Source organism: Mobula birostris, unplaced genomic scaffold (assembly GCF_030028105.1).
Source record: "Mobula birostris isolate sMobBir1 unplaced genomic scaffold, sMobBir1.hap1 scaffold_733, whole genome shotgun sequence".
Classification (NCBI taxonomy): Eukaryota; Metazoa; Chordata; class Chondrichthyes; order Myliobatiformes; family Myliobatidae; genus Mobula; species Mobula birostris.
In genome coordinates, this window is record NW_027278451.1 from 20,710 (window position 1) to 48,406 (window position 27,697).

At 51.5% G+C, this 27,697-nt stretch overlaps 1 protein-coding gene across 1 annotated transcript in view; it reads left to right on the forward strand.

Moving 5' to 3' along the window:
* Positions 1 to 10,199: 10,199 nt before the first annotated feature.
* LOC140193701 (uncharacterized) overlaps positions 10,200 to 27,697 on the forward strand; it is a 46,017-nt gene continuing 28,519 nt past the window's right edge. Inside the window, exons 1-4 of the mRNA XM_072250868.1 lie at positions 10,200 to 10,469; positions 16,221 to 16,417; positions 20,971 to 21,107; positions 21,922 to 22,025. Of these exons, the coding sequence (XP_072106969.1) occupies positions 10,307 to 10,469; positions 16,221 to 16,417; positions 20,971 to 21,107; positions 21,922 to 22,025 (601 nt within the window). The 5' untranslated portion in view covers positions 10,200 to 10,306. The remainder of the gene's footprint in view (positions 10,470 to 16,220; positions 16,418 to 20,970; positions 21,108 to 21,921; positions 22,026 to 27,697) is intronic.

The window sequence follows — 27,697 nt, forward strand, 5'->3', positions numbered from 1 at the left end:
CCAGTGATACCCTTTCTGCCTCTCGTTTCCTGCTCTGTGCAAGCTTTTCTCCAGCGCCCTCCTGCTTTCCCCTTCAGCCATTCTTGATCCTCTAAAATATTCTGCATGGAATTCTTTAGATTATGAGGACACACAGTCCTCTTTTATTGTCATTGCATGCATTAGAAATGACGCAATGCTTTTTCCAGAATTATATCACAGAAGCACATTGCAAACTGACTTTAAAAACTGACAAAAACCACATAATTATAACGTATAGTTACAAACAGTGCAAAGCAATACCGTAATTTGATAAGAACAGACCATGGCACAGGAAAAAGTCTCAAAGTCTCTCAAAGTCCCATCATCCTCACGCAGACGGTAAACCTCCAGCGCCGCCAACTTGCCGATGCAGCATCCTGGAAGCATCCGGCGCCGCAGTCTGTCCGAAATCTCCGAGCCTCCGACCAGCTATTCGACCCCGGCAACAGGCAATAGGCAAAGCCGAGGATTTGGGGCCTTCCCCTCCGGAGATTCTCGATCGCACAGTAGCAGCGGCAGCGAAGCGGGCATTTCAGAAGTTTCTCCAGATGTTCCTCCGTACTCTCACGTCTGTCTCCATCAAATCAGGATTGTGCACGGCCCCCTAGTTAACACATACGATATCATTTTGGAATGGCCGCGTCGCCATCTTCTCCTCCCCTTTAAACTGGAGGTGGCGGAAAGTGGACTTAAGAGGGAGATTTTTGAAGAAGAAAAGCTGCCTTAAATTTAATGAGGTTTGGTTGTGTGACCTGTGGTGGGATGAAGATTATTCCATGCTTTAATTGTGCAGGGGGAAAAAATGAATTGCTGTACACATCTGACTTGGTAGGTAGTATTTCAAATTGAGTTGAGTGCCCTCGTCCTGCTCCTAATAGGTTTGGGTCTGATGTGGGGGATTGGTAGTCTGTTGTCGAGCCCGACCATTTAACATTTTGTGAAAACAGGTCAGGCAGTGTGCTTTCACATCTGTCTTTACGTTTATTGTTGCCGAACTAGAGCGTACAATCATCACAGCGATATTTGATTCTGTGCTTCGCGCTGCCTTGAGTACAAATCGATATTAAATATAAAAATTTAAATTCTAATCATAAATAGAAAAATGGAAAGTAAGGTAGTGCAAAAAAACCGAGGTGCAGTTCCGTATATTTGGAGGGTACGGCCCAGATCCGGGTCAGGATCCGTTCAGCAGCCTTATCACAGTTGGAAAGAAGCTGTTCCCAAATCTGGCCATACGAGTCTTCAAGCTCCTGAGCCTTCTCCCCGGAGGGAAGAGACGAAAAGTGTGTTGGCTGGGTGGGTCGTGTCCTTGATTATCCTGGCAGCACTGCTCCGACAGCGTGCGGTGTAAAGTGAGTCCACGGACGGAAGATTGGTTTGTGTGATGTGCTGCGCCGTGTTCACGATCTTCTGCAGCTTCTTCCGGTCTTGGAGGGGAGCTCCACCTTTAATGAATTTAAAAAGTTGAGTACCACTCGCTTCTCTCTCTGTCTCTCAGGTATTTGTGACAAATCGGGCTGCCTGTCTTTGGACTTGCTCAATGGAAGTTATGTTTTGTTTGCATATGGGCCCCATGCAGTGACTGCATATTCCCAAATGTGGCCTAACAAGGGTGAGGTACAACCCTGATCTTCTCCTTCAGCTCTTCCCACACTGCCGCACGCCGTTTCGATTCCTGATAGGGAGGCTCCCTTCTTTTTCGCGGGCAAGAAGAGGCTTCAGATCACTGGTCGTGCCAATCGGGAAGTGGTGAAATTGCTGCCCTGGTCACCGTCCTCCTGTTGGGGATTTCAGCGTTCGGCTCGTTCACTACTTGATCTTTACAGGGGGAGCCCAAGTTCAGCAAAAGTTCGCGAGCAGCCGATAAAGTTCGGACTGAAATTTATGATCCGGGTACGTGCAGGTCGCCCGGGCAACCCCGTGGCCCCTTCTCCCTGCGGGCACACTCGGCAAATCTGTGGAACAGTGACCGTAAACAGATCAATGTACGACGAGCTGTGCAGAACGCAAACATAAATGAATAGCAATAAATAACAAGAGCACGGAATAACAAGATAAAGAATCCTTAAAGTGACACTGTCGGTTGCAGGAACATCTCAATAAATGAGTAGTCATCCCCTTCTGTTCAAGAGCCTGATGTTTGAGGGGTAGTAACTGTCTCTGAACCTGGTGGTGTGGGTCCTGAGGCTCCTGTACCTCCTTCCTGATGTTTGAGGGGTAATAACTGTTCCTGAACCTGGTGGTGTGGGTCCTGAGGCTCCTGTACCTCCTTTCTAATGTTTGAGGGTAATAACTGTTCCTGAACCTGGTGGTGTGGGTCCTGAGGCTCCTGTACCTCCTTCCTGATGTTTGAGGGGTAATAACTGTTCCTGAACCTGGTGGTGTGGGTCCTGAGGCTCCTGTACCTCCTTTCTAATGTTTGAGGGTAATAACTGTTCCTGAACCTGGTGGTGTGGGTCCTGAGGCTCCTGTACCTCCTTCCTGATGTTTGAGGGGTAATAACTGTCCCTGAACCTGGTGGTGTGGGTCCTGAGGCTCCTGTACCTCCTTCCTGATGTTTGAGGGGTGATAACTGTTCCTGAACCTGGTGGTGTGGGTCCTGAGGCTCCTGTACCTCCTTCCTGATGTTTGAGGGGTGATAACTGTTCCTGAACCTGGTGGTGTGGGTCCTGAGGCTCCTGTACCTCCTTCCTGATGTTTGAGGGGTAATAACTGTTCCTGATCCTAGTGGTGTGGGTCCTGAGGCTCCTGTACCTCCTTCCTGATGTTTGAGGGGTAATAACTGTTCCTGAACCTGGTGGTGTGGGTCCTGAGGCTCCTGCACCTTCCACCAGATGGCAGCAGTGAGAAGAGAGCACAGCCTGCGTGGTGAGGATCTTTGATGATGGATGTTGCTTATCTACGACAGTGTTTCATGTAGATAGGGTCGCCAACTGTCCCGTATTAGCCGGGACATCCCGTATATTGGGCTAAATTGGTTTGTCCCATACGGGACAGCCCTTGCCCCATATTTCCCCCACTAAGGTAGAGCGTTCCTCTGAAACCTTTCGTGCCAAAATGGCGTGAAGGGAAGAAGCAATTACCATTCATTTACATGGGAAAAATTTTTGAGCGTTCCCAGACCCAAAAAATAACCTAACAAATTACACCAAATAATCCAAAAGCTAAAATAACACTTACATACAGTAAAAGCAGGAATGATATGATAAATACACAGCCTGTATAAAGTAGAAATAATGTACGTACAGTATAGTCGGGAAGTTTAAGGCAAAACCGATTTGTGGGAAAAAAAATCAGCACGTCACACATGCACACACAGGTGCCCGCACAAGGCTTCCTGGTCATGGTCGTCTTTCTCAGGGTAAACACAAGTGTCCCGTATTTGACTGCTGCTTTTGTCCCTTATTTGGGAGTGAGAAAGTTGCCAACCCTACATGTAAACGTCCTCAATGGTTGGGAGGGTTTTACCTGTGACTTACTGGGCCGAGTCCATTACCTTTTGTCGGATTTTCCGCTCAAAGGCTTTGGTGTTCCCGTACCAGGCCGTGATGCAGGCAGTCAGCACACTTTCCACCGCACGTCTGTGGAAGCAAAATACGTAAATGCAAGAGGGATAACATTGAGTCACAGAGCCCCTGCCAACCAGGTTTTGGGGCAGGTACAGCTGGGATCTCCGCTGAGAGGTTAAAGCTGCTGTCAGGTCGAAACCACACACGCACACGCACACGCACAAAGTGCTGGAGGGACTCAGCAGGCCAGGCGGCGTCGATGGAAAAGAGTGAACAAGTCGACATCTCAGGCCGAGATCGTTCGCCAGGTCCTCGGACGCTGCCTGACCTCCTGAGTTTCTCCAGGCTGGTTGGATTTGGATTAGATTCTACTCTATTGTCATTGTGCCGAGTACAGATACAAAGCCAATGAAATGCAGTTAGCATCTGACCAGAAATGCAAAGAATAGTGTTATTTACAAAATAACTGTGAATAAAAAGTAAGTGCTACAGCACACAAATATAAAAGTACTGAGACAGTACAATACGTGTGCAATACTGCTTAGCTCTGTGATGTGAGGTTCAGCAGGGTCACAGCCTCAGGGAAGAAGCTCTTCCTGTGCCTGCTGGTGTGGGAGCGGAAACTCCTGTAGCACCTACCGGATGGGAGGAGAGTAAAAAGTCCACGGTTAGGGTGAGATGCATCCCTGATTATGCTTTTCACCCTGCCCAGGCAGCGTCTATGGTAGATGTTCCCAATGGTGGGCAATTGGGTGCTGATAATCCGCTGGGCAGTTTTCACCACACGCTGGAGTGCTTTGTGGCCCCAACACCCGCAGATTTTCTCTTGTGCGCGTGTGCGGGCCGTGGGCGAGGGCCCTCGATTCCACTCGGCCGGAGCCAAATCGGTTCTGCGCGCTGACGGCATTAAAGTGAAAGCCCCCGTTTGCTGTCGTATCCACAGAGGGCAAAAGGTTAGCCTGCTGACCTCAGCAGCGTTCACCGTGGAATCGGGGAGGCAACACTTGCGGAAGAGGGCTGTGTTGTTGTTCGGTCGTTAACTCGAGTCCGATCACGTGCACTCCTGCACACCAGGCCTTCTGTTTGGAAACTGCCTCTCTGAGATCTCCCACAAGGGAGTGGGGGGGAGAGGGGGATGGGGACACACACACACACACACACACACACACACACACACACACACAAAACCCCGCCGAGGAACTCAGCAGGTCAGGCAGCGTCTATCGAAAAGAGTAAACAGTTAACATTTCGGGCCGAGACCCTTCGTTGCGACTGGAGAGGGAAAGGTGAGGAGTAGGTTTAAAAGGTGGTGGGGGGGGGGGAGATAGAGAGAAACACAAGGTGGTGGGTGAAATGGGGAGGGGGAGGAGGGTGAAGTAAAGAGCTGGGAAGTTGATGGGTGAAAGAGATACAGGGCCAGAGAAGGGGGAGTCTTATAGAGGACAGAAGGCCACGGGAGAATGGAAAAGAGGGAGGTGATGGGCAGGTGAGAGAGGGCATTAATGGAAGTTAGGGAAGTTAGAAAAGTCAATGTTCATGCCATTAGGTTGGAGGCTACCCAGACGGAATATAAGGTGTTGTTCCTCCAACCTGAGTGTGGCTTCATCTTTACAGTAGAGGAGGCCGTGGATAGACATGTCAGAATGGGAGTGGGACGTGGAATTAAAATGCGTGGCCACTGGGAGATCCTGCTTTCTCTGGCGGACAGAGCGTAGGTGTTCAGCGAAACGGTCTCCCAGCCTGCGTCGGGTCTCGCCGATATATAGAAGGCCGCATGGGGTACGAGGGGGAGGTGGGGCATTAGCAGAAGTTTGAGAAGTCAGTGTTCATGCCATCAGGTTGGAGGCTAGCCAGATGGAATATAAGGTGTTGTTCCTCCAACCTGAGTGTGGGCCTCGTCCCGACAGTAGGTGAGGCCGTGGATGGATGTATCGGAATGAGAATGGGAAGAAGAAGAATGCCCTTAACTCCTGCTGTCGTCATCAGGGTGCCGTCATGACAAGCTTCTTGCACCGATCTTTTTGGTGATCGCTCATCACGTGACGTTTCTTTAGCACTCTCCAGTTTTGTTTTGTTTTTCTCTACGAGGCCGAGTCGCTAGCCCGATGCCCAACCCGGCCCGGATGGAAAGCGTGCCAGGGCAGGAGCTGGCCGGATTCGAACTCGGGACCGTTCGCCGCGGAGTCCAGCGCTGATGCCACGACTCCGCCAACCGTAAAAATGGGAAGGGGAGGCGGAATTAAAACGGGTGGGGATGGCCAATCAAACTGTTATCCATTGTGGACAATTGGGTGCAGCCTCTCCACGACCTACTGAATAAGCCCTTTCCAACAGGCTGTTTTCAAATCTTTTTATTATTATTATTATTATCCAGAATTAACAAGAGTACATCAAAATAGGCAACATGTACAATGTCTCAAGAAAAATAAAACGTTGTTTTAAAGATTGAAAAAATTTTGGTGACGAGAAAAAGAGGAAAAAAACCCCTACCAAAGCAAAGAAAAGTGACAAAAAAATCCCACTGAAGAAAAGAAAATTGAGGAAAAAAAATCCTGGTACAACCCCGGAGCCATGCGTCATACAAGAAGTTTCTGAAGATAAACATCAAACCGCCAGCAAGAAAAAAAAGTAGCAAAAATTTACAATTAGATCGTGGATCGAACAGGCTCGTTCAGCTCTGCTGTCACAAGGATTGGTACAGAAAATCTTCCCCACCAAGATGCAAGACAACGGTTTCTCTCTGTGCAACAGGAGAAAACACAGCACAGTATAATAGTCTCTGCTTTATTACTTTGTACATTATAGTGGGAGGCCGTCGATCATGGGTTTGCGCCTCTGGTGGACTGTGTCATCTCCTAGGCCCAAGCCTGGGCCGGGAAGATTTGAAGGACCGACTGTTGCCCGTGTAGCGGGCTGCCCCTCTCCACGTCACCGATGTAGCCCAAGGGAAGGGCAAGTGCTGATCCAGCTTGGCAGCAGAGTCATCGCAGAGGTTGCCAGAGTGAAGTTGTAAACAGCATCAATACGCCTCAGGCTCCGGATGTCCCCCTCGGGATTTCCTCCCGAAGCCTTCCCCCGCGGGTGGGTAAGACCGCCAGGCTTCAGATCAGAGTTCTCCCTCTCCCAGGCGGGCCGACGTCCACGGCCAACGGGCCCTGCCTGCCCGAAGTGACTGGTTCTGAGGAGTCGGTGGTCCACCTCTGCCCCCGCTCTTGTCAGTAGAAACAGTTCCACCGGGGCCAGTAGCTAAGCTCACACGTGGAGGCCAGGAGCTGGACTTGGTTGTCAGAGGCTGTGAGAGACGCACGCCATTTGGAGCATTTTATAGGTAGTGGGAGGTTATCCCCACTACCTCCTCCCGGCTATGACAACTTCAGGCATCTTCGTGTATCATTACTGCACATTGGTGCAAATTATCATTGTGTAGATTATTATTCTGCACTTTATTATTAGTTAAGTCTGCACAGTGCTGAGTGTGTTTTTAAAAGCTGCTGCCGTAACGAAAGAATTTCCCACTCGGGATCAATAAGGTATTTATTATCATTATTATTCTGTGGGTAAGGCAGGAAATGGGAAGGTGGTATTGTTAAATGCCCGGGGAATGTTGGGCACCATTCTGGTTGCTGCTCTGCACCGTCAGTGACCAATTTACTAGGTGCACCTTTCGCTGCCCGTTGGCGCCAGATGCTGAATGTGGGTGGCATCGAGGATCTGCTGCTGCCGGGGAGAGTTCTCGGCTGGTTCGGGAGCTGGATGGCTGAAGGGAGGGGGAACCGTTGCGCGTGCTTCTCACATTTGGTCAGGGAAAGTTTTCCGTAATGACCCTCGCGACGGGTGCCACAACCGCGGCTTTGGCAGCGCAGTGGATACGGCAAGTGCACTCAGGAATGTGCACGTGTCAGCTAATTATTATTTCATCGCAATCTCATTTAACTCCTTTCCTTCCGGCGTACTATTTGTCCAGACCCGTACACAGCACAGCAACGCTTCACTGCCTGTTTGCATTCCGCCTTGCCTGAGAAATTGGACTGTCGAGTCAACTGACTGTGAAGACTAGCGGCATTTGTTCAATTCTTCGTTCTTCTTTTCAGCCGCCGTATGAGCTTTGTCCTCCATTTGAGAGTTTTAGTTAGCGGCCCTGTTTGGCCTAGTGTTTATTGTTTTCTTTTCCCTTTAACACTGTTTGCATTGAAGTCTGTGAACTATTGACCCACTTCAGTGTCTCTCACTCGGCACTTGGGCCATATCTGAACCACAGAGACAAAGGGTAGCCCGCTGCTTGTTTAATCGGTCGTGGAGAGGACGTGCCCGATTGTTCATAATGGATAACAGTTTAGTGACCTCCTCTCTGCAACAAACTCAGAAAACTCCGGGTTGGAGCCAAGGACGGATCCAGCTTCTCGATGAGTTTATTTGGTCTTTTTGCATCACCAGCACAAAGCAGCAAAGAAGATGACGTTCAACGAACAGCACCCTAGTCAAAGATCTCCACCCATTTTAATTCTGCTTCCCATTTCCCATCTCGATACGTCCATCCACGGCCTCCCCCACTGTCGGGATGAGGCCCACACTCAGGCTGGAGGAGCAACACCTTAGGTTCGGGGAGAATCGGAATTGTTTTTATCAAGTGTTGGTGCGTGGCCAAGTGGTTAAGGCGTCGGTCTAGCGATCTGAAGGTCGATAATTCGAGCTTCGGCTGAGGCGTGTGTTCTGTCCTTGAGCAAGGCACTTAACCACACATTGCTCTGCGACGACACCGGTGCCAAGCTGTATGGGTCCTAATGCCCTTCCCTTGGACAACATCGGTGTTGTGGAGAGGGGAGACTTGCAGCCGGTCTTCCATACAACCTTGCCCAGGCCTGCGCCCTGGAAACCTTCCAAGGCACAAATCCATGGTCTCACGAGACTAACGGATGCCTGTTATTATCATCATGGTCAGCTGTACTGTGTGTGGCATACAGCCTGCACAGAAACAGGAGAGAATCTGCAGATGCTGGAAATCCAAAGCAACAAAGGAACTCAGCAGGCCAGGCAGCATCTATGGAAAAGAGTCAACTGTCGACATTTCGGGCTGAAACCCTTCATCAGGACTGGGGGAAAAGAAAAAGACAAAGAGTCAGAGTAAGAAGTTGGGGGGAGAAGTTCAAGGAGGTAGGTGATAGGTGAAACTGGGAGAGGGGGAGGAGGGTGAAGTAAAGAGCTAGGAAGTTGATGGGTAAAAGAGATATGGGGCTGGAGAAGGGCGAGTCTGATAGGAGAGGACAGGAGGCCATGGAAGAAAGAAAAGTGGGGGAGCACCATTGGGAGGTAATGGGCAGGTAAGGAGATAAGGTGAGAGAGGGAAAAGGGGATGGGAAATGGTGAAGATGGGGGGGGCATTGCCGGAAGTTTTAGAAATTGATGTTCATGCCATCAGGCCAACCTGTGTGTTTGGCCTCATTGCAATGGTGGATGGACTTGTTGGAAGACGGTGGAGGAGGCCATTCCCATTCCAATAGGAGAGGGCAGAAGGCCATGGAAGAAAGAAAGGGGGGGGGTAGGAGCACCAGGGGGAGGTGATAGGCTGAGGAGATCAGGCGAGAGAGGGGAAACAGGGGTGGGGAGGGAGATCAATTTGTTATGATCGAGTTATTACAAGGTTCAAGAATAATAAGATACAGGATACAGTGTAGCAGCCGCAGAGAAGGTGAACAACGACGTGCACAATTAACCAGGTGGACTCTGAGGTCAGGAGTCTATCTTATCGTGCTAGGGGATCACTTAATTGCCTCATGACAGTGAGTCTGGGGCTGTGTGGTTTCAGGCTGATGTATACCTAGTTTTAAGGAGGGAGGGGAAAGATTTGAAAGAGGAACGAGCTGATCGCTGAATTGGTTACAGGGGCACAATTACAATGCCTTCAAAGACATGCCGATAGATTGATAAGATTTAGAAGGACACGGGCAAATTGGACCAGAGCGCCTAGCTGTGTTTTGCACGACACCATGACCAGTTGCTGAGTCAGTACATGGTGCATCAGGCCTAAGGGGCTACCCTTACTTCCTTCATTGTGTTCCGAGGCATAAATGTCGGCAGGAAATCCCAATACATTTCTTTGATTTTACCTCGGCTTCGTTTCCATCCGCCGGATTTTAGCTCTCAGTGATGTCAATTGGATCGCCTCGGGATTGGCCACCCGCCACGGGGGGCAGCCAATGAGAAAGTGGGAGACACGTGGGATGATGGACACGAGACTGGTGCCTGTCACGGCCGTCTCGTGATGTAGCGCCCAGTGGTCGCCACGGCGGCCAATCGGAGGTCGGCGACAGCCGCGACCGACCAGTAGCAGCGGGCCGTTCCCCTCCCTCCGTCCCGCCCACTCAGCAGCCAGGGGAGGCGGAACGCCCCTGCCCTTCTACTCCGGTTGCGTCACAGCAAACTCAGCGAACGTTTACGGAAAGGCGCCCGAAGGAGTGGTGGGCCCCGCCCACTTCGCCTGATCGACCTGCTCTTTGGTCCAATGAGGGGCGCCGCTCATGCGGGCGGCCTGACGGACGGCGGGGACAGGCCAATGAGGCGCAGGCTGGACCCCGAGTGACGTCGACGCCGTCCATTCGGCGCCGAGGGCGGGCGCGGCGGCCGGCCAATGAGCGGGCGCGGTAGGCAGGACGCGGCCTAGCGGCGAGTGCGGAGACCGGGCGGCGGGTTCGAGCAGCGGAGCCGGAGGCCAAAGGGGACCCGGGGTGGGGGGAGCGCGGAGCGCCCCGGCCCACCCTGCCCGCCGACAGCCACCAAGGATGACGGAGCTGAAGTCGCCGTCCGACACCTACAAGGGCTGGCTCTTCAAATGGACCAACTACATCAAGGGCTACCAGCGCCGCTGGTTCGTGCTCAGCAACGGGCTGCTCAGCTACTACAGGTCGGAGACACTGGGCCTTTTGCATCGCGGGGCTGTGCGCGGTCCGGGGGTGGGGGGAGGGGGTTGCAGCCTGCGGCTGGGAAGCAGGGGAGCGGAGCGGAGGCAATGGGGGTGGGGAGGGGTGGGTGGGGTGGAGTGAGGTGGCGGGACCCTGCAGAGGGTCCCCGTGGGGAGGTGGGGGTCGCCGAGGGGGAGCAGGGAATGAGAGAGGCAATACAGTCTTGTAGTGCAGGCTGGCAGGAAGAAGGAAGGAAGGAGGGGCTGGGGGGGGGAGTGGTCCCCTCGATCCTTGAGTTAATGTAGGTGACTGGGTAGGGAGAGAAGAGATGAGGGGGACCCAGGTGGAGGAGAGGGTCCGGTTGGAGGGAGGGAGTCGGGCGGGGTGGAGGAGTAGAGTGCAAAGTGGGGCCAGAGTGACTGAGCCTCAGGGGTTGTCGAGGGTCAGCCCGTGAAGATAGGATGACCTGAGGGAGGAGGGAGAGGTGGGGGTCGTTGGCGAGAGTGAGGGGGGAGGCGTGGAGGTTCAGGGGAGGGTGCCCAAGACCCGGGAGGCGAGTGGGAGACAAGGCTGGTGCTGGGACGCGGACGGGAGAGAGGGTTTTGACCCGGGGTGGTGGGTGTGGGGCACTGGCCCAGAACTGGGGTGTGTGTAGTGGAGCAGGAACCCCAACAGGGAGAGGCTGAAACAGAGCCAGACAGGATTGGGGGGGGGGGTGAGGGGAGAGCTTGCGTGTTGGTTTGGAGGAGGGAGGGAACCAGCTGATGTGGCGGGTTGGGGGAGAGGAATAGGGAGAGGGAGCAGTGAGCCGGGGGGGGGGAGGTGGGGGGGTAAAAGTCACGGTGGTTGGAGAAGGAGAGGTTGTTGGTGCTGAGAAGCCCCGGGGCTGCTCGATCGAGACTGCCTGCGCCAGAGGTCACCGGAAGGGTTGGGACCGAACCACCTCGGCCGATGGGTGAATTAAGTCAACTTATTGTCGTCGCACGGGCCGAGATGCATTGACGGCCTCGCCTTGCGTACCGCAGAGCGGAGTGTATGGCATGCAGAGAGCGGGCAAAAAAAAGAGGTGTGCCAGGCCACGCCAGGAGACTGTGAGGTGGAGTTGTCCGCCTTATCGTATGAGGGGACCGTCCGGTGGGCCTATAACTGCGGGGTGGGAGCCGTCCCGGAGCCTGGTGGGACGTGCTGTCAGGCTCTTTGTATCTTCTGCCCGATGGGACGGGGGAAGAAGAGGGGATGCCCGGTGTGGGCGGGAAATCTTCAGTGTGGAGGCCAAGCCATCGTGTGCGTTTAAAGCGGAGGTTCTGGATCAGTGAGGGTGTCAAAGCTCATGGGGGGGGGGGAGAAAGCGGGAGAACGGGCTTGAGAGGGATAATAAATCAGCCGTGATGGAACAGCAGGGGAGACTTGATGGGCTGAGTGGCCTTGTTCTGCTGTTGTGATTTGAGGTCCTGTGCCAGCTGCTGTCTCCTCACCCACCCCGGCTCTCTGTGGTTCCTTGCTGCACCGACTTTATATATCCACCCCTGTGGTCGTCCTTGAATGCAGCCAAACCCCGGGGCTGTGCCGGGAGAGGTGTAGTCAAAGGCAAAGCCAGCTTACCGTCAGAGGACATAGATGTCACCCTGCGCTACCTCGAGACTCACTTTCCTCGGAGGCATTCACAGGAATGTAAAGAATTACAAGGGGGCGGGTTTATGGAAAGCTGTGTGTAAAGACTGGCAGATGACCAAAATGCAAAAGCAAGACAAGCAGGTTCGATGTTATTATTTAACGTTAAATTGGATAGATATGTGGACAGGAAAGGAATGGAGGGTTATGGGCTGAGTGCAGGTCGGTGGGACTGGGTGAGAGTAAGAGTTCGGCACGGACTAGAAGGGCCAAGATGGCCTGTTTCCGTGCTGTAATTGTTGTATGGTTAGATTGTGCAAATGATTTTAAAAAAATAGTCCTGAGAACGCGAGGTTTGGAGAACTTGAAAGTAAGTCTGGAGATTGTGAAATCAGCCCAGAGCCGTGGCGAGAGACGTTGTCCACGCCGGTTCACGAACCTGATGTTGGCAGGGGGTGGGGGGTGGTGACCTCGATGAGGGACGCTGCTTTCTCGCGGCCGCGCTCCTTGAGGGCGTGCTGAGTGGTGGGGAAGCCCTTGCCCGCGCGGGAGGGGCTTTTCCTGTCCCGGGGCGCTGGCGTCTCCCGACCAGGCCGCGGTGCAGCTGGTCAGGGAACTCCCCGCTGCGACATCTGTAGCGGTTTGCCGGAGCTCTTCAAGTGACGTGCCGAATCTGCGCTAGTTTGGAAGAGAGTAGAGGTTCGACCGACCAGTAATGGAAATAGATTCCCAGGCGTTCCCAATCTGGTGTCCACAAACCCCTCGGTTAATGGTCGGGGGGTCCGTGGCATAAACAAAGGGGGTGGGACCTCCTCAAATAGACCATCGAACAGGACAGGGCCTTCGTCCCGGGGTTGTGTCAACCTCTTAATCTACTCCACGATCAATCAAACTTTCCTCTCCCCCAAAGCCCTTCAGTTTCCTTTCACTCAGGAATAAATTCAGTGGTAGATGTCGGATGAGGATCGAAACTGTAACCAGCCGGGATGCTCTTCACCGCGCAGCTGCAGAAAGTTTCTGAAAACTTCAGGCTTCACGCCTAATCTACGCGAACTTCGAAGGAGGCAGGTGCGGCGCCATGCCTTCTTCATAGCTATGTAGGATGTCGCAGGACCTCCGGCCCGAGATATCCGTGTTGACCTTAGCTATTAGACTCCTCAATTCCAAGAGTCTAGTCTCACACCAACACACACACACACACACACACACACACACACACACACACACACACACACACACACACACACACACACACACACACACACACACACACACACACACACTCACTCGCTCAACTGTACACCACTCCACTCCCTTTGCAATTTTTGCTCATTTCTTTCTCAATTCCTCAATTTTTTACATTTACATCAGTTATTATTATATTGTAAATTGCCCTTTACTGTACCTGTTGTCTTGCTGATTAATTATTGTACTCTGCACTTTATGTAGTCCTGTGTAGGCCTGAAGTCTAGTGCAGTTTCGTGTTGTTTCAGGTAATCTGGTGTAGTTTTGTGTTGTTTCAGGTAGTCTAGTGTAGTTTTGTGCTGTTTCGGGTAGTCTAGTGTAGTTTTGTGTTGTTTCAGGTAGCCTTGTGTAGTTTTGTGTTTCAGGTAGTCTAGAGTAGTTCTGTGTTGTTTCTGGTAGTCTAGTGTTGTTTCAGGTACTCTAGAGTAGTTTCGTGTTGTTTCAGCTAGTCTAGTGTAGTTTCGTGTTGTTTCAGGTAGTCTAGTGTAGTTTCGTGTTGTTTCGGGTGGTCTAGTGTAGTTTTGTGTTGTTTCAGCTAGTCTAGTGTAGTTTCGTGTTGTTTCAGGTAGTCTAGTGTAGTTCTGTGTTGTTTCCGGTAGTCTAGTGTAGTTTTGTGTTGTTTCAGGTGGTCTAGTGTAGTTTTGTGTTTAGTGTAGTTTTGTGTTGTTTCCGGTAGTCTAGTGTAGTTTTGTGTTTAGTGTAGTTTTGTGTTGTTTCGGGTAGACTGGTGTAGTTTTGTGTTGTTTCATGTAGTCTAATGTGGTTTGTGTTGTTTCAGGTGGTCTAGTGTAGTTTTGTGTTGTTTCAGGTAGTCCAGTGTAGTTTTGTGCTGTTTCGGGTAGTCTAGTGTAGTTCAGGCAGTTTAGTGTAGTTTCGTGTTGTTTCAGGTAGTCTAATGTAGTTTCGTGTTGTTTCAGGTAGTCTAGTGTAGTTTCGTGTTGTTTCGGGTAGTCTCGTGTAGTTCTGCGTTTCAGGTAGTCTAGAGTAGTTCTGTGTTGTTTCTGGTAGTCTAGTGTTGTTTCAGGTACTCTAGAGTAGTTTCGTGTTGTTTCAGCTAGTCTAGTGTAGTTTCGTGTTTCAGGTAGTCTAGTGTAGTTTCGTGTTGTTTCAGGTAGTCTAGTGTAGTTTCGTGTTGTTTCGGGTGGTCTAGTGTAGTTTTGTGTTGTTTCAGGTAGTCTAGTGTAGTTTTGTGTTGTTTCAGGTAGTCTAGTGTAGTTTTGTGTTGTTTCAGGTAGTCTAGTGTAGTTTTGTGTTGTTTCAGGTAGTCTAGTGTAGTTTTGTGTTGTTTCAGGTAGTCTAGTGTAGTTTTGTTGTTTCAGGTAGTCTGGTGTAGTTTTGTGTTTAGTGTAGTTTTGTGTTGTTTCAGGTAGTCTAGTGTAGTTTTGTGTTGTTTCAGGTAGTCTAGTGTAGTTTTGTGTTTAGTGTAGTTTTGTGTTGTTTCAGGTAGTCTAGTGTAGTTTTGTGTTGTTTCGGGTAGTCTCGTGTAGTTCTGTGTTGTTTCGGGTAGTCTAGTGTAGTTTCGTGTTGTTTCAGGTAGTCCAGTGTAGTTTTGTGTTGTTTCGGGTAGTGTAGTTTTGTGCTGTTTCAAGTAGTCTAGTGCAGTTCTGTGTTGTTTCCGGTAGTCTAGTGTAGTTTTGCGTTGTTTCGGGTAGTCTAGTGTAGTTTTGTGTTGTTTCAGATAGTCTAGTGTAGTTTTGTGTTGTTTCAGGTGGTCTAGTGTAGTTTTGTGTTGTTTCAGGTAGTCTAGTGTATTTTTGTGTTGTTTCAGGTAGTCTAGTGTAGTATTGTGTTGTTTCAGGTAGTCTAGTGTAGTTTTGTGTTGTTTCAGGTAGTCTAGTGTAGTTTTGTGTTGTTTCATGTAGTCTAATGTGGTTTGTGTTGTTTCAGGTGGTCTAGTGTAGTTTTGTGTTGTTTCAGGTAGTCCAGTGTAGTTTTGTGCTGTTTCGGGTAGTCTAGTGTAGTTTTGTGTTTAGTGTAGTTTTGTGTTGTTTCAGGTAGTCTAGTGTAGTTTTGTGTTGTTTCAGGTAGTCTAGTGTAGTTTTGTGTTTAGTGTAGTTTTGTGTTGTTTCAGGTAGTCTAGTGTAGTTTTGTGTTGTTTCATGTAGTCTAATGTGGTTTGTGTTGTTTCAGGCAGTTTAGTGTAGTTTTGTGTTGTTTCAAGTAGTCTCGTGTAGTTTTGTGCTGTTTCAGGTAGTCTAGTGTAGTTTGAGTTGTTTCAGGTAGTCTAGTGTGGTTTGTGTTGTTTCAGGTGGTCTAGTGTAGTTTTGTGTTGTTTCAGGTAGTCTAATGTGGTTTGTGTTGTTTCAGGTGGTCTAGTGTAGTTTTGTGTTGTTTCAGGTAGTCCAGTGTAGTTTTGTGCTGTTTCGGGTAGTCTAGTGTAGTTCAGGCAGTTTAGTGTAGTTTTGTGTTGTTTCAGGTAGTCTAGTGTAGTTTTGTGCTGTTTCAGGTAGTCTAGTGTAGTTTGAGTTGTTTCAGGTAGTCTAGTGTCATTCTGTTGTTTCAGGTAGTCCAGTGTAGTTCTGGAGGATTGTTGTTTCGTTTTTACTGTGTACTGTAGCAGCAGTTATGGTTGAAATGACAATGAAAGTGACTTGACTTGACCTTAAACCCCACTCGCAGCCGGTCGAAGGACCCGTAGGCTCTGCACCAGCCTTCGAGGCGAGCGGTCCAGGGTTCAGATCTGTCCTTCACGCGCCACTTGCGAGGGCCCCCGCATGTCCGACCCGGGGCAGGCCCTCCGAAATGATGGCGCCAAGGAATTTAATGTCGCTGACCCTCTCCAACTCTAATTCCCATCCCCACCCACCAGTTTGGCTCACGGACCTCCGATTTCCGCCTCCTGAAGTCGACGATCATCTCCTCGGTCTTGCTGACGATGAGTGAGAGGTTGCTGTTCTTGCGGCAGCACTCCGCCAGTTTGTCAGTCTCCCTCCTGCAGGCAGGTTCGCCGCCAGATTCGATTCGGCCCATGGCGGCGGCGTGGTCCGCCAACTGAAATATGGCGTCGGAGCTGCGCTCGGCCTGGCGGGTACGGGCGTAAAGCGGGGAGAGCGAGGGGGCCAAGCACGCAGCCTTGTCCCGACGGCAATTGTGGGGGAGGTGTGGTGGCCAGCCCGGAGTGGCTGCAGTCTGCGAGTGAGGAAATCGAGGTTCCTGTCACGCGGGGTGGGGTGGGGGGTGTTACCGAGACCCCCGGTCTTCAAAGTCAAAGCAGATTTGTTATCAAAGTCCGTGTGTGTGTGGCCGTGTACTACTCAGATTGGTTTTGTAACAGGCATTTATAGGAAAATAAAGATATGTTACCATCAGGTAGGAGGTACAGAAGCCTGAAGGCACACACTCAGCAATTCAGGAACAGCTTCTTCCCCTCTGCCATCCGATTCCTAAATGGACTTTGAATCTTTAGACACCACCTCACTTTTTTTTAATATGCAATATTTCTGTTTTAAATTTTTAATAACCTATTCAATATACGTAATTGATTTACTTGTTTGTTTATTGTTATGTTTTATTTTATTTATTACTTTTGTTTCCTGTCCCTGCTGGATTATGTGTTGCATTGAACTGCTGCTGCTAGGTTAATAAATTTCACGTCACATGCCGGTGTTAATAAACCTGATTCTGACACAATGCCAGGCTGTCTCCCCTCACGTCGTCAGTTTTTTAAAATAAAGTATATGCTCGATTTGTCTTTCTCTGCACACTGGCTCTTACAGTGAGAAAAGGACATGCCCTGGGTGCTGGGGGTCCTTAATAATGGGTGCTGCCTTTCTGAGACGCCGCTCCCTGAAGATGTCCTGGGTACTTTGGCAGGCTGGTGTCCAAGATGGAGCCGGCTAGATTCACAACCCTCTGCAGCTTCTTTCAAAGCATTGAGTGCAGGAGATGGGGGATGTTTTGTTGAAGTTGTATGAGACGTTGGTGGGGCCTAATTTGGAGCATTCTGAGCAGGTTCAGTCAGCTATCTGCAGGAAAGGTGGAAGCAACATTGAAAGTTCTACGAATCTGTGGTGGCCAGTGCCATCATGTTTGCTGTTGTGTGCTGGGGCAGCAGGCGGAGGGTGGCGGACACCAACAGAATCAACAAACTCATTCGTAAGGCCAGTGATGTTGTGGGGATGGAGCTGGACTCTGTGACGGTGGTGTCTGACAAGAGGATGCTGTCCAAGTTGCATGCCATCTTGGACAATGCCTCCCATCCACTACATAATGTACTGGGTGGGCACAGGAATACATTCAGCCAGAGACTCATTCCACCGAGATGCAACACAGAGCGTCATAGGAAGTCATTCCTGCCTGTGGCCATCAAACTTTACAACTCCTCCCTTGGAGGGTCAGACACCCTGAGCCAATAGGTTGGTCCTGGACTTATTTCCTGGCATAATTTACATATTACTATTTAACTATTTATGGTTCTATTACTATTTATTATTTATGGTGCAACTGTAACGAAAACCAATTTCCCTCGGGATCAATAAAGTATGGCTATGAATATGAAGTTGCAGAGGAAATTTACGAGGATGGGTCTGGAGGACCGGAGTGAAAAGGAAAGATTGAGGAGGTGAGGATGTTATTCCTCGAAGCGTAGGAGATGGGGAGGAGGAGGCCTTGCACAGTAAGCGGTCGCTGAACTGCGGAGTGTGGTGCAGCGAAGGCATCTGAGGAAGGCCGGCCCGGAATTCATTGCAAGTGGCGCTGCAGGTAGCTAGGGGTCGTAAAGAAAGCTTTTTGCCTGTGTGGATGGAAGCACCGAGTACAGGAGGTGGGTTGCCGTGTTGAAGTTGTACGAGACGTTGGTGAGGCCTAATTTGGAGTATGGCACGCAGTTTTGGTCACCGGCCTGCGGGAAGGTTGTCAGATGATTGGGTCGGAGTGCGGAGGGAATTTACGCGGACGTCGCCGGGACTTGGGGACCTGAGATATTGGGGGCGGGTTGAATAGATTAGGACATAATTCCTTGGAGTGTAGGACAATGAGGGGACAAAATAATGAGGAATGCAAACAGGGTAAATGCTTGTGGGCTTTTTCCCCTCTGGTCGGGTGAGACTAGAACTGGAGGTCATGGTTTGAGGGTGAAAGGTGAGGTAGTTAAGGGGACTTTCTGTCTCTGTCTGTCTGTCTGTCTCTCTCTGTCTTTCTCTTTGTCTTTCTCTTTGTCTCTGTCTGTCTGTCTCTCTCTCTCTCTCCGTCTCTCTCCCTCACCCCGTCTCTCTCTCCCTCCCTCCCCCGTCTCTCTCTCCCTCCCTCCCCCCGTCTCTCTCTCCCTCCCTCCCCCCGTCTCTCCCTCCCTCCCTCCCCCCGTCTCTCCCTCCCTCCCTCCCCCCGTCTCTCCCTCTCCCTCCCCCTCCCCCCTGTCTCTCTCACCCCTCTCTGAGACCCTTCACCGGGGTTGGGTTTGGAGGGATATGATTCAAGGGACAGGTCGGTGGACTGGGCAGAAAGCCAGGCCGGCTTAGACTAGATGGGCCGAAGGACCACACTTCTGTACTGCGGTGGGTACTCTGTGACGGTGCAGGCAAGCCCACCTGCCCCTCTGGGGCCCACATCCCTGTCCACCCGCGTGTCTCCCGAGCTCTCCTGCAGTCCCTGCTTCCGCCACGCCTCCTGTCCTCCGGGCAGCCCGTACCAGGCACCCACCGCGCCCCGTGTCGGCTGACAGGAAGGGAAAGGCACACTGCCTGGTAAATGTTTAAACGTCTCTCTGGCTTGCCTGAAACCTCTGCCCTCTGGTGTTTGATTCCTGCACTGTGGGAGGGAGGGGAGGGGAGAAGGAGATTCTGACTGCCTTTGCTTGTTCAAGGGTCAATGCCAACTTATCAAGGTTCGAAGTACGTGCGCGTCACCACGTGCCACCCTGAAAATCGCTTCCTTGCGGGCGTTCGCGGTCATGCAGTTCGAGTTGATGAAAATCAAAGACTGGCAAGCAGCCAATCCGCAAAGCTGGGGTTGGGGGGTGGGTGCCATCGACTGGGTCCGGTGTCCTCGGTGTGGCCTCCTGTACGTCGGTGAGACCCGGCGTAGATTGGGAGACCGCTTCGCCAGGCCACTAGGCTCCGTCCGCCAGATTTCGGACCTCATTTCAAGAGGTGCCGAGGCTCTATAAGGCACTGGTGAGGCCTCACCTTGAGTACTGTGAGCAGTTTTGGGCCCCTCATCTTAGAAAAGATGTGCCGGCATTGGAGAGGGTCCAGAGGAGGTTCACAAGGATGATTCCAGGAATGAAAGGGTTATCATACGAGGAACGTTTGATGGCCCTGGGTGTGTACTCACTGCTGGAATTCAGAAGGATGAGGGGGGATCTCACTGAAACCCTTTGAATGTTGAAAGGCCTGGACAGAGTGCATGTGGAAAGGAAGTTTCCCATGGTGGGGGAGTCTAGGACAAGAGGGCACAGCCTCAGGATAGAGGGTTTCAAAAGAGAGATGTGGAGAAATTTCTTCAGCCAGAGGGTGGTGAATTTGTGGAATTTGTTGCCACAGGCAGCTGTGGAGGCTGGGTTGTTGGGTGTAGTTAAGGCAGAGATTGATAGGTTCTTGATTGGAGAACAGAGGTAACTGGGAGAAGGCCGGGAACTGGGGCTGAGGAGGAGATTCTTTTAAAAAAAAGGATCAGCCATGATAGAATGGTGGAGCAGACTCGATGGGCCAGGTGGCCGAATTCTGCTCCTGTGTCTTATGGTCAAAGGAGTGGGATCTCCCAGGGGCCACACATTTTAATTCCGCTTCCCATTCCCATTCCGACATGTCCGTCCACGGCCTCCTCCGCTGTCGGGACGAAGCCACACTCGGGTTGGAGGAACAACACCTTCGATCCCGTCTGGGTAGCCTCCAACCTGATGGCATGAACATCGATTCCTCAAACTTTCAGTAATCCCACCCCCCTTCCACATCCCCTTTTCCTCTCTCTCTCACCTTATCTCCTTGCCCGCCCATCACCTCCCTCTTGCGCTCGTCCTCCCCCCTTTTCGTTCTCCCATGACCTTCTGTCCTCTCCGATTAGATTCCCCTTCTCCATCCCCGTATCTCCTTCACCCGTCAACTTCCCAGCTCCTCACTTCACCCTCTCCCAGCTCCCGGTCTCACCCATCACCTTGTGTTTCTCTCTCCCCCCCCCCCCCAAAAAACTTTTAACTCTGACTCCTCATCTTTCACCCCCAAGTCCTGCCGAAGGGTCTCGGCCCCGAAACGTCGACCGTTTTACTCTTTTCCGTAGATGCTGCCTGGCCTGCCGAGTTGCTCCAGCGTTTTGTGCAAAAGACAAAACAGAAAATAGAGAAATAAAGCCTAAATAGTAGTCATGAATAAATCGGTGAATGGGGACCCTCGAAATGTAAAATGCGTCGCGCTGAGACCATGAGTTGTCGAGTCCTTGATAGTGAGCCCTGTAGGTTGCGGATTTAGTTTAGAGTTGAGGTGAGTTGAGTTATCCGTGCTGGTTCAGGGGCCTGATGTCTGAGGGGTAATGAAATGAAATATCTTTGTTATCATTGCGTAGTATGATTTGTCATGCACCAACACAGTGAAAATGAGTTTACAGCTCTCATACTCAATGCTGTAAAACACAAATAAAATAAAATAACTGTTCCTGACCCGGTGGCGTGCGGCCTGAGGCTCCTGTACCCCACTTCCTGACGGCAGCGGTAAGAAGAGAGCACGGCCTTGATGTTGGACACTGCTTTCTCGTGGCAGCGCCTCTTGCAGGAAGTGCTGAGCGGTGGGGCGGACTCCGCTGCCTTTTGGCGGCTTTTCCGTTGCTGGTCGCTGGCGTTTCTGCACCGGGCCGTGACGTGGGCCGGCCTCCGCTTGCCCGTGGACATTGGTCAAAGGTTTTAGTCATAGTCATACTTCATTGATCCCGGGGGAAATTAGTTTTCGTTGCAGATGCGCCATAAATAATAAATAGTAATAGAACCATAAATAGTTAAATAGTAATATGTAAATTATGCCAGTAAATTATGAAATAAAGCCAGGACCAGCCTATCGGCTCAGGGTGTCTGACCCTCCATCGGAGGAGTTGTAAAGTTTGATGGCCACAGGCAGGAATGACTTCCTATGACGCTCTGTGTTGCATCTCGGTGGAATGAGTCTCTGGCTGAATGTACTCCTGTGCCCACCCAGTACATTATGTAGTGGATGGGAGACATTGTCCAAGATGGCATGCAACTTGGACAGCATCCTCTTTTCAGACACCACCGTCAGAGTCCAGCTCCATCCCCACAACATCACTGGCCTTACGAACGAGTTTGTTGATTCTGTTGGTGTCTGCTACCCTCAGCCTGCTGCCCCAGCACACAACAGCAAACATGATCGCACTGGCCACCACAGACTCGTAGAACATCCTCAGCATCGTCCGGCAGATGTTAAAGGACCTCAGTCTCCTCAGGAAATAGAGACGGCTTTTAGATGAAGATGAAGTGACGAATTTTTAGGTCCCGTCCCGAGCCTCCCTGGTCCTGGCAGCGTGGGGCAGGATGCCAGAGAGTTTTGCTGTAATTGTTGATGGGCTGAATGGCCTTATTCTGAGGAGGTGTTCTGGCCTTGTGGTCCACAGCTTGTGATATTGTTCCTTTCCGCGCCTTGTCGGGCATCGGGTGGCACCTGTGCCACTTCCGTAGCATCTATCTTGTTTTTCTAAACGAGGGCAGGGCGCCAGCGCGGAGGGAGCTGGCCGGATTCGAACCCGGGACCTCTCGCTTCGAAGTCCCAAGCTGATGCCGCCGCGCCACTGGCTGGCTTGACGGCTGGTATTGTTGAAAACGTGACCAAGGAGCGCTACGATTAAACGAGCGACGATCCCGGTGGGGGTGGTCTGGCGAAACCGGAGGCTGGCGCTGGAAAGGAGCGGCCCCAGTCGGCTCGCCCACCGGCTGCACCATTGCCAGCTCTTAAATATCCACTTATCGAGATTCTGGCCCGCTAGTGGGGCGCTGCCCAGCTACCCCACCGATTTAACCCTGGCCTCTTCACAGGACTATTTACAACGGTCCAATTAACCCGACAACTGTCGGAGGAAACCCCAGGGAACAGGAGGAATGTACAAGCTCCTGGCAGGCGTAGTCCTCTGCCCTCTCCTGTCATTTTTTTTTTGCTTTATTGTCGCCAAACAATTGATACTAGAGCGTACAATCATCACAGTGATATTTGATTCTGCACTTCACGCTCCCTGGAGTACAAGTCAATAGTAAATATTGAAAACTTAAATTATAAATCATAAATAGAAAATGGGGAAGGGGAAGTAAGGTAGTGCAAAAAACCGAGAGGCAGGTCCGGATATTTGGAGGGTACGGCCCAGATCTGGGTCAGGATCCGTTGTGCATTCTTATCACAGTTGGAAAGAAGCCTTATTTTCCATTGTGCTGCATCATATCCGGAGTAACAATTATTTCGCGCTCCTTTACACTCGCGTACGGCCATCTTGAATCGAGCCAGCCAATTGCTGAGCATTTGCAGACAAAGGGGCGAGTATCAGGACACAACAGCCAAGCACTCAGGAGGTTTAAACGACACTCCAAAAAAAAAAATCGACAATTCAGACCCCAATCCAACGTGAGTCAGTTACCAATGGGTTTATTACTGGAGGAAAGAAAGCAGCAGGGCCTTAGGAGATTGATCTAGAAGTAGATTAAAAGGTCACCACAGCATTGGCCCAGTGAGTCCCATTGAAGGCTGTCGTCCCGATGAAGGTCTCGGCCCCGAAACGTCGACAGTTCACTCTTTTCCACCGATTCCGCCTGGCCGGCTGAGTCCCTCCGGCATTTTGTCTGCGTTGCTTTAGATCTCCAGCACCTGCTTGGGCCTCTTGTCTTTTATTCATTTCCCGTCCGTGCCGCCCGGCTGCCCAGTTCCTTCCTTCGGCGTTTCGAGCGTGTGCGTCTGCGTGCGTTGCTCTGGGATTTCCAGCACCTGCAGGTTTCCTCTTGTCTGCCGAAGGTCCTGCGACGTCCTGCGTTGCTGCGAAGAGAGACGTGGCCGTGCGCCTGCTCTCTGACAAGCTGGCGTAGATTGGGCATGAAACTTGAAGTTTTAAGAAACTTCTGTAGGTGCACAGTGAAGAGTATCCTGACTAGTTACAATTTTAGATTGGATTACATTAAATGTTATTGTCATTGTGCGGAGTACAGATACAAAGCCAGTGAGATGCAGTTAGCATCTAACCAGAAATGCAAAGAATTGTGTTATTTACAAAATAACTGTGAATAAAAAGTAAGTGCTACAGCACACAAATATAAAAGTACTGAGACAGTACAATACGGATGCAATACTGCTTAGCTCTGTGATGTGAGGTTCAGCAGGGTCACAGCCACAGGGAAGAAGCTCTTCCTGTGCCTGCTGGCCCTAATTTTGATCCTAATCCAACATTTACGACTGAATTTATGACCGAGTGAAAGGAAACTGAGGGGCTTTAGGGGAGAGAAAAGTTAGAGTGACCTTGGAGGTCGACACAGCACTGGGGCGAAGGGGCCTGTCCTATTCTATTCTCCATCTTAGGGGTTCCCACCCCTTTTTAATGCCACGGACCCCCTCTGACTAACCGAGGGGTTCATGGATCCCAGCCTGGGAACGCCTCAGAATCTGTTTCTATAACCAGTTGGTTGAAGCGCTCTTTCTTTTCCTCAGAAGTTGGTGTGGGTTCGGTGCGCGATCTGAAACTTCGCCGAACCTCCACGGATGCGCTGCGGGGAGAAGGTTTCCCGGACCAGTCGCTGCATGACCTGGTGTGTGAAAACGTCGACTCCCCCCCCCCCCCCCCCCCCCCGGGTCGGAAATCCCTCTCCTCGCTGGGAAACGGCGGTCGTGGGCAGAGCCCTCCCTGCCATTGAGCGCGCCTATGGGGAGCGCTGACGCAAGGAAGCTGCGTCCGGCGTTATCGACTCTCCCCACACACTCCACCCCACCCCACAGCCCGTGCTGTCTTCTTGCTTCTTCCATCGGGAAGGAGGTGCAGGAGCCCCAGGTTCCCACACTACTGGGCCCAGGAACAGTTATCGCCCCTCCTGAACCAGTGAGGATAGCCTCACTCACCTCAGTTCAGTTTTCGTTCATTGTCATTTAGAAATGCATGCATTAAAAAATGATACGACATTCCTCCAGAATGATAGCACAAGAAAACACAGGACAAACCAAGACTAAAACTGACAAAACCACATAATTATAACATATAGTTACAACAGTGCAAAGCAATACCATAATTTGATAAAGAGCAGACCGTGGGCACGGTTTAAAAAAAGTCTCAAAGTCCCAATAGCCCCATCATGTCACGCAGACGGCAGAAGGGAGAAACTCTCCCTGCCACGAACCTCCAAGCGCTGCAAACTTGCCGATGCAGCACCATTGGAAGCATCCGACCGCAGCGGACTCTGAGTCCGTCCGAAAACTTCGAGCCTCCAACCAGCTCCTCCGATACAGCCTCTCCAAGCACCATCCGCTACTGAGCGTTTCGACCCCACCCCGGCCGCCAAGCAACAGGCAAAGCCGAGGACTCGGGACCTTCCCCTCCGGAGATTCAGGATCACACAGTAGCAGCGGCAGGGAAGCAGGCATTTCAGAAGTTTCACCAGATGTTCCTCCGTGCTGTCACGTCCGTCTCCATCAAATCAGGATTGTGCACGGCACCCTACTTGACAGATAACGGACATCACCACCGGAGTGGCTGCTGTGGGCCGCGTCGCGCCGCCATCTTCCCATCAATTCTCAACTCTGAACTGATTCCACAACCTCTGGGCTCAACTTCAAGGACTCTGCATCTCATGCTCTCAGTTTTATTTATCTGTTGCTTTTTTATTTCGTCTTGTGTGTGCATAGTTTCTCTCTTTATTTTAAAAAAAACTCGCTGGATGTTTGTCGGTCTTTGCCTGTAGCTTGTCAGCTGCATTTCTCAAATGCCTGCGAGGAAATTAATCTTGTTGGTCGGGGACAGGGCAGTCTGTGGTGGCGTGTGTACGTGCTTTGCTAATGATCCCACTTTGAACCTTTGGGCGCGAGTGTCCGGCGGGATGTGGACGATAGGCAGGAGGAGGAGGACGACCCTGGGGTCCAAACCGGCGTGGAGGCCGGCACGTCGTCGGTGATCTGGGAGGCCTGGCTCCGTGCTCTTCCGATCTCTGCCCTATGTCGATTAAGCTGACCCCGGCTGCTCGCAATCTATCCCAGCCCCCCGCTCTTTCTTTGCTCCTTCCTGTGCCTGTCCCCCCTGGAATGCACCTCCCCCCTCCCCCTCCCGCCTCCGCACACTTGCCAGCCCTTCCCCAGGCACATGCCGTGCCCCAGCGGCCTCCTCGACCTTTGCCCCCACTCCTCCACCTATGCGGTTGCCCCTGGGACTCTGCTCTCGGGTGTGTCTGACATTGTGAGTCACTGGATCTTGGCAGTCGGTCCCGTGCCTTGCCCAGGTTTTGGCCTCTGTGTGTGTGTCTGTCTCTGTCTCTCTATTTCTCTCTCTCTACCTTCTCTCTCTCTCTACTCTCTCTCTCTCTCTCTCTACCCTCTCTCTCTCTCTCTTTCTACCCTCTCTCTCTCTCTCTCTCTCTCTACCCTCTCTCTCTCTCTACCCTCTCTCTCTCTCTACCCTGTCTCTCTCTCTACCCTGTCTCTCTCTCTACCCTGTCTCTCTCTCTGCCCTGTCTCTCTCTCTCTACCCTCTCTCTCTCTCTCTCTCTCTCTACCCTCTCTCTCTCTCTCTTTCTACCCTCTCTCTCTCTCTCTTTCTACCCTCTCTCTCTCTCTACCCTCTCTCTCTCTCTACCCTCTCTCTCTCTAACCTCTCTCTCTCTCTACCCTCTCTCTCTCTCTACCCTCTCTCTCTCTACCCTCTCTCTCTCTCTACCCTGTCTCTCTCTCTACCCTGTCTCTCTCTCTCTCTACCCTGTCTCTCTCTCTACCCTGTCTCTCTCTCTCTCTCTCTCTCTCTCTACCCTCTCTCTCTCTCTCTCTCTACCCTCTCTCTCTCTACCCTCTCTCTCTACCCTCTCTCTCTACCCTCTCTCTCTACCCTCTCTCTCTACCCTCTCTCTCTCTACCCTCTCTCTCTCTACCCTCTCTCTCTCTACCCTCTCTCTCTCTCTACCCTCTCTCTCTCTACCCTCTCTCTCTCTACCCTCTCTCTCTCTCTACCCTCTCTCTACCCCCCTCTCTCTACCCCCCTCTCTCTACCCCCCTCTCTCTACCCCCCTCTCTCTACCCCCCTCTCTCTACCCCCCCTCTCTCTACCCCCCCTCTCTCTACCCCCCCTCTCTCTACCCCCCCTCTCTCTACCCCCCTCTCTCTACCCCCCTCTCTCTACCCCCCTCTCTCTCTACCCCCTTCTCTCTCCCCTCTCTCTCTAACCCCCTCTCTTTACCCCCTCTCTCTACCTCTACCTCTCTCTTTCTGTACCTTCCCTGTCCACGCTCCTTTTTAATGTTGCTCGAAAGCTTCTGGCACGCGGGCCTTCGTAATTCTGGGCACCGAGTGTGGGAGTTGGGACGTGGGGTTGAAGTTGTACGAGACAGTGGTGAGGCCTCATGTGGAAGCATTGTGAGCAGCGTTGGCTCCCCTGCCTACGGGAAGGACATCAATAAGACTGAAAGGGTGTGGGGAAAATTTACAAGGGTGTTGACAGGACCTGAGTGAGAGGGAAAGGTTGAATTAGTCAAGGCTTTATTTCCTGGAACATGGAAGATTGAGGGGAGGTTGGTTCTCCTCATGGTCTCAATTAACCCAGTCCTAAAGTTGACAATCTGGATAACACAGAAATCTACAGCACACTACAGGCCCTTCGGCCCACAATGACCTTGCAACCTACTCTAGAAGCTGCTTAGAATTTCCCAACCGCATCGCCCTCTATTTCTCTAAGCTCCATGCACTTATCCAGGAGCCTCTTAAAAGACCCTATTGTTTCGGCCTCCACCACCGCCGCTGGCAGCCCATTCCATGCACCCACAACTCTGTCATCTGCCTGCGTCTGGACCGTAGCCCGCCGTATCCTTCTCCTCCGGATAGCCGTCCGACTCTCCCTTCAATGCTGAATTTGAATCCTCGTCCACCGCTTCTGCCGGCAGCTCGTTCCGCTCCCTTTGGCGAAGGTGTTTCTCCCCCCACCCCCGGCGCCCCGGAGAATTCTCACCTTTCGCCACTCACCCAGGACCTCCTGCTCTACCCTTGCCCAACGTGAAGGGGATAAAGCCTGGGTCCGTATCCCTCATCATTTTCTTCACAGCCCTGTTATCTAAATGGGGAGAGGGTTCAAACGTCAGAGGTTCTGAGGGACTTGGGAGTCCTCGTGCAAGACTCCCAGAAGGTTAATTCACAGGTTGAGTCTGCGGTAAGGAAGGCAAATGCAATCTTGGCATTTATTTCAAGGGGAATAGAACATCAAAGCAAGGAGATAATGCTGAGCAACACACATCAAAGTTGCTGGTGAAGGCAGCAGGCCAGGCAG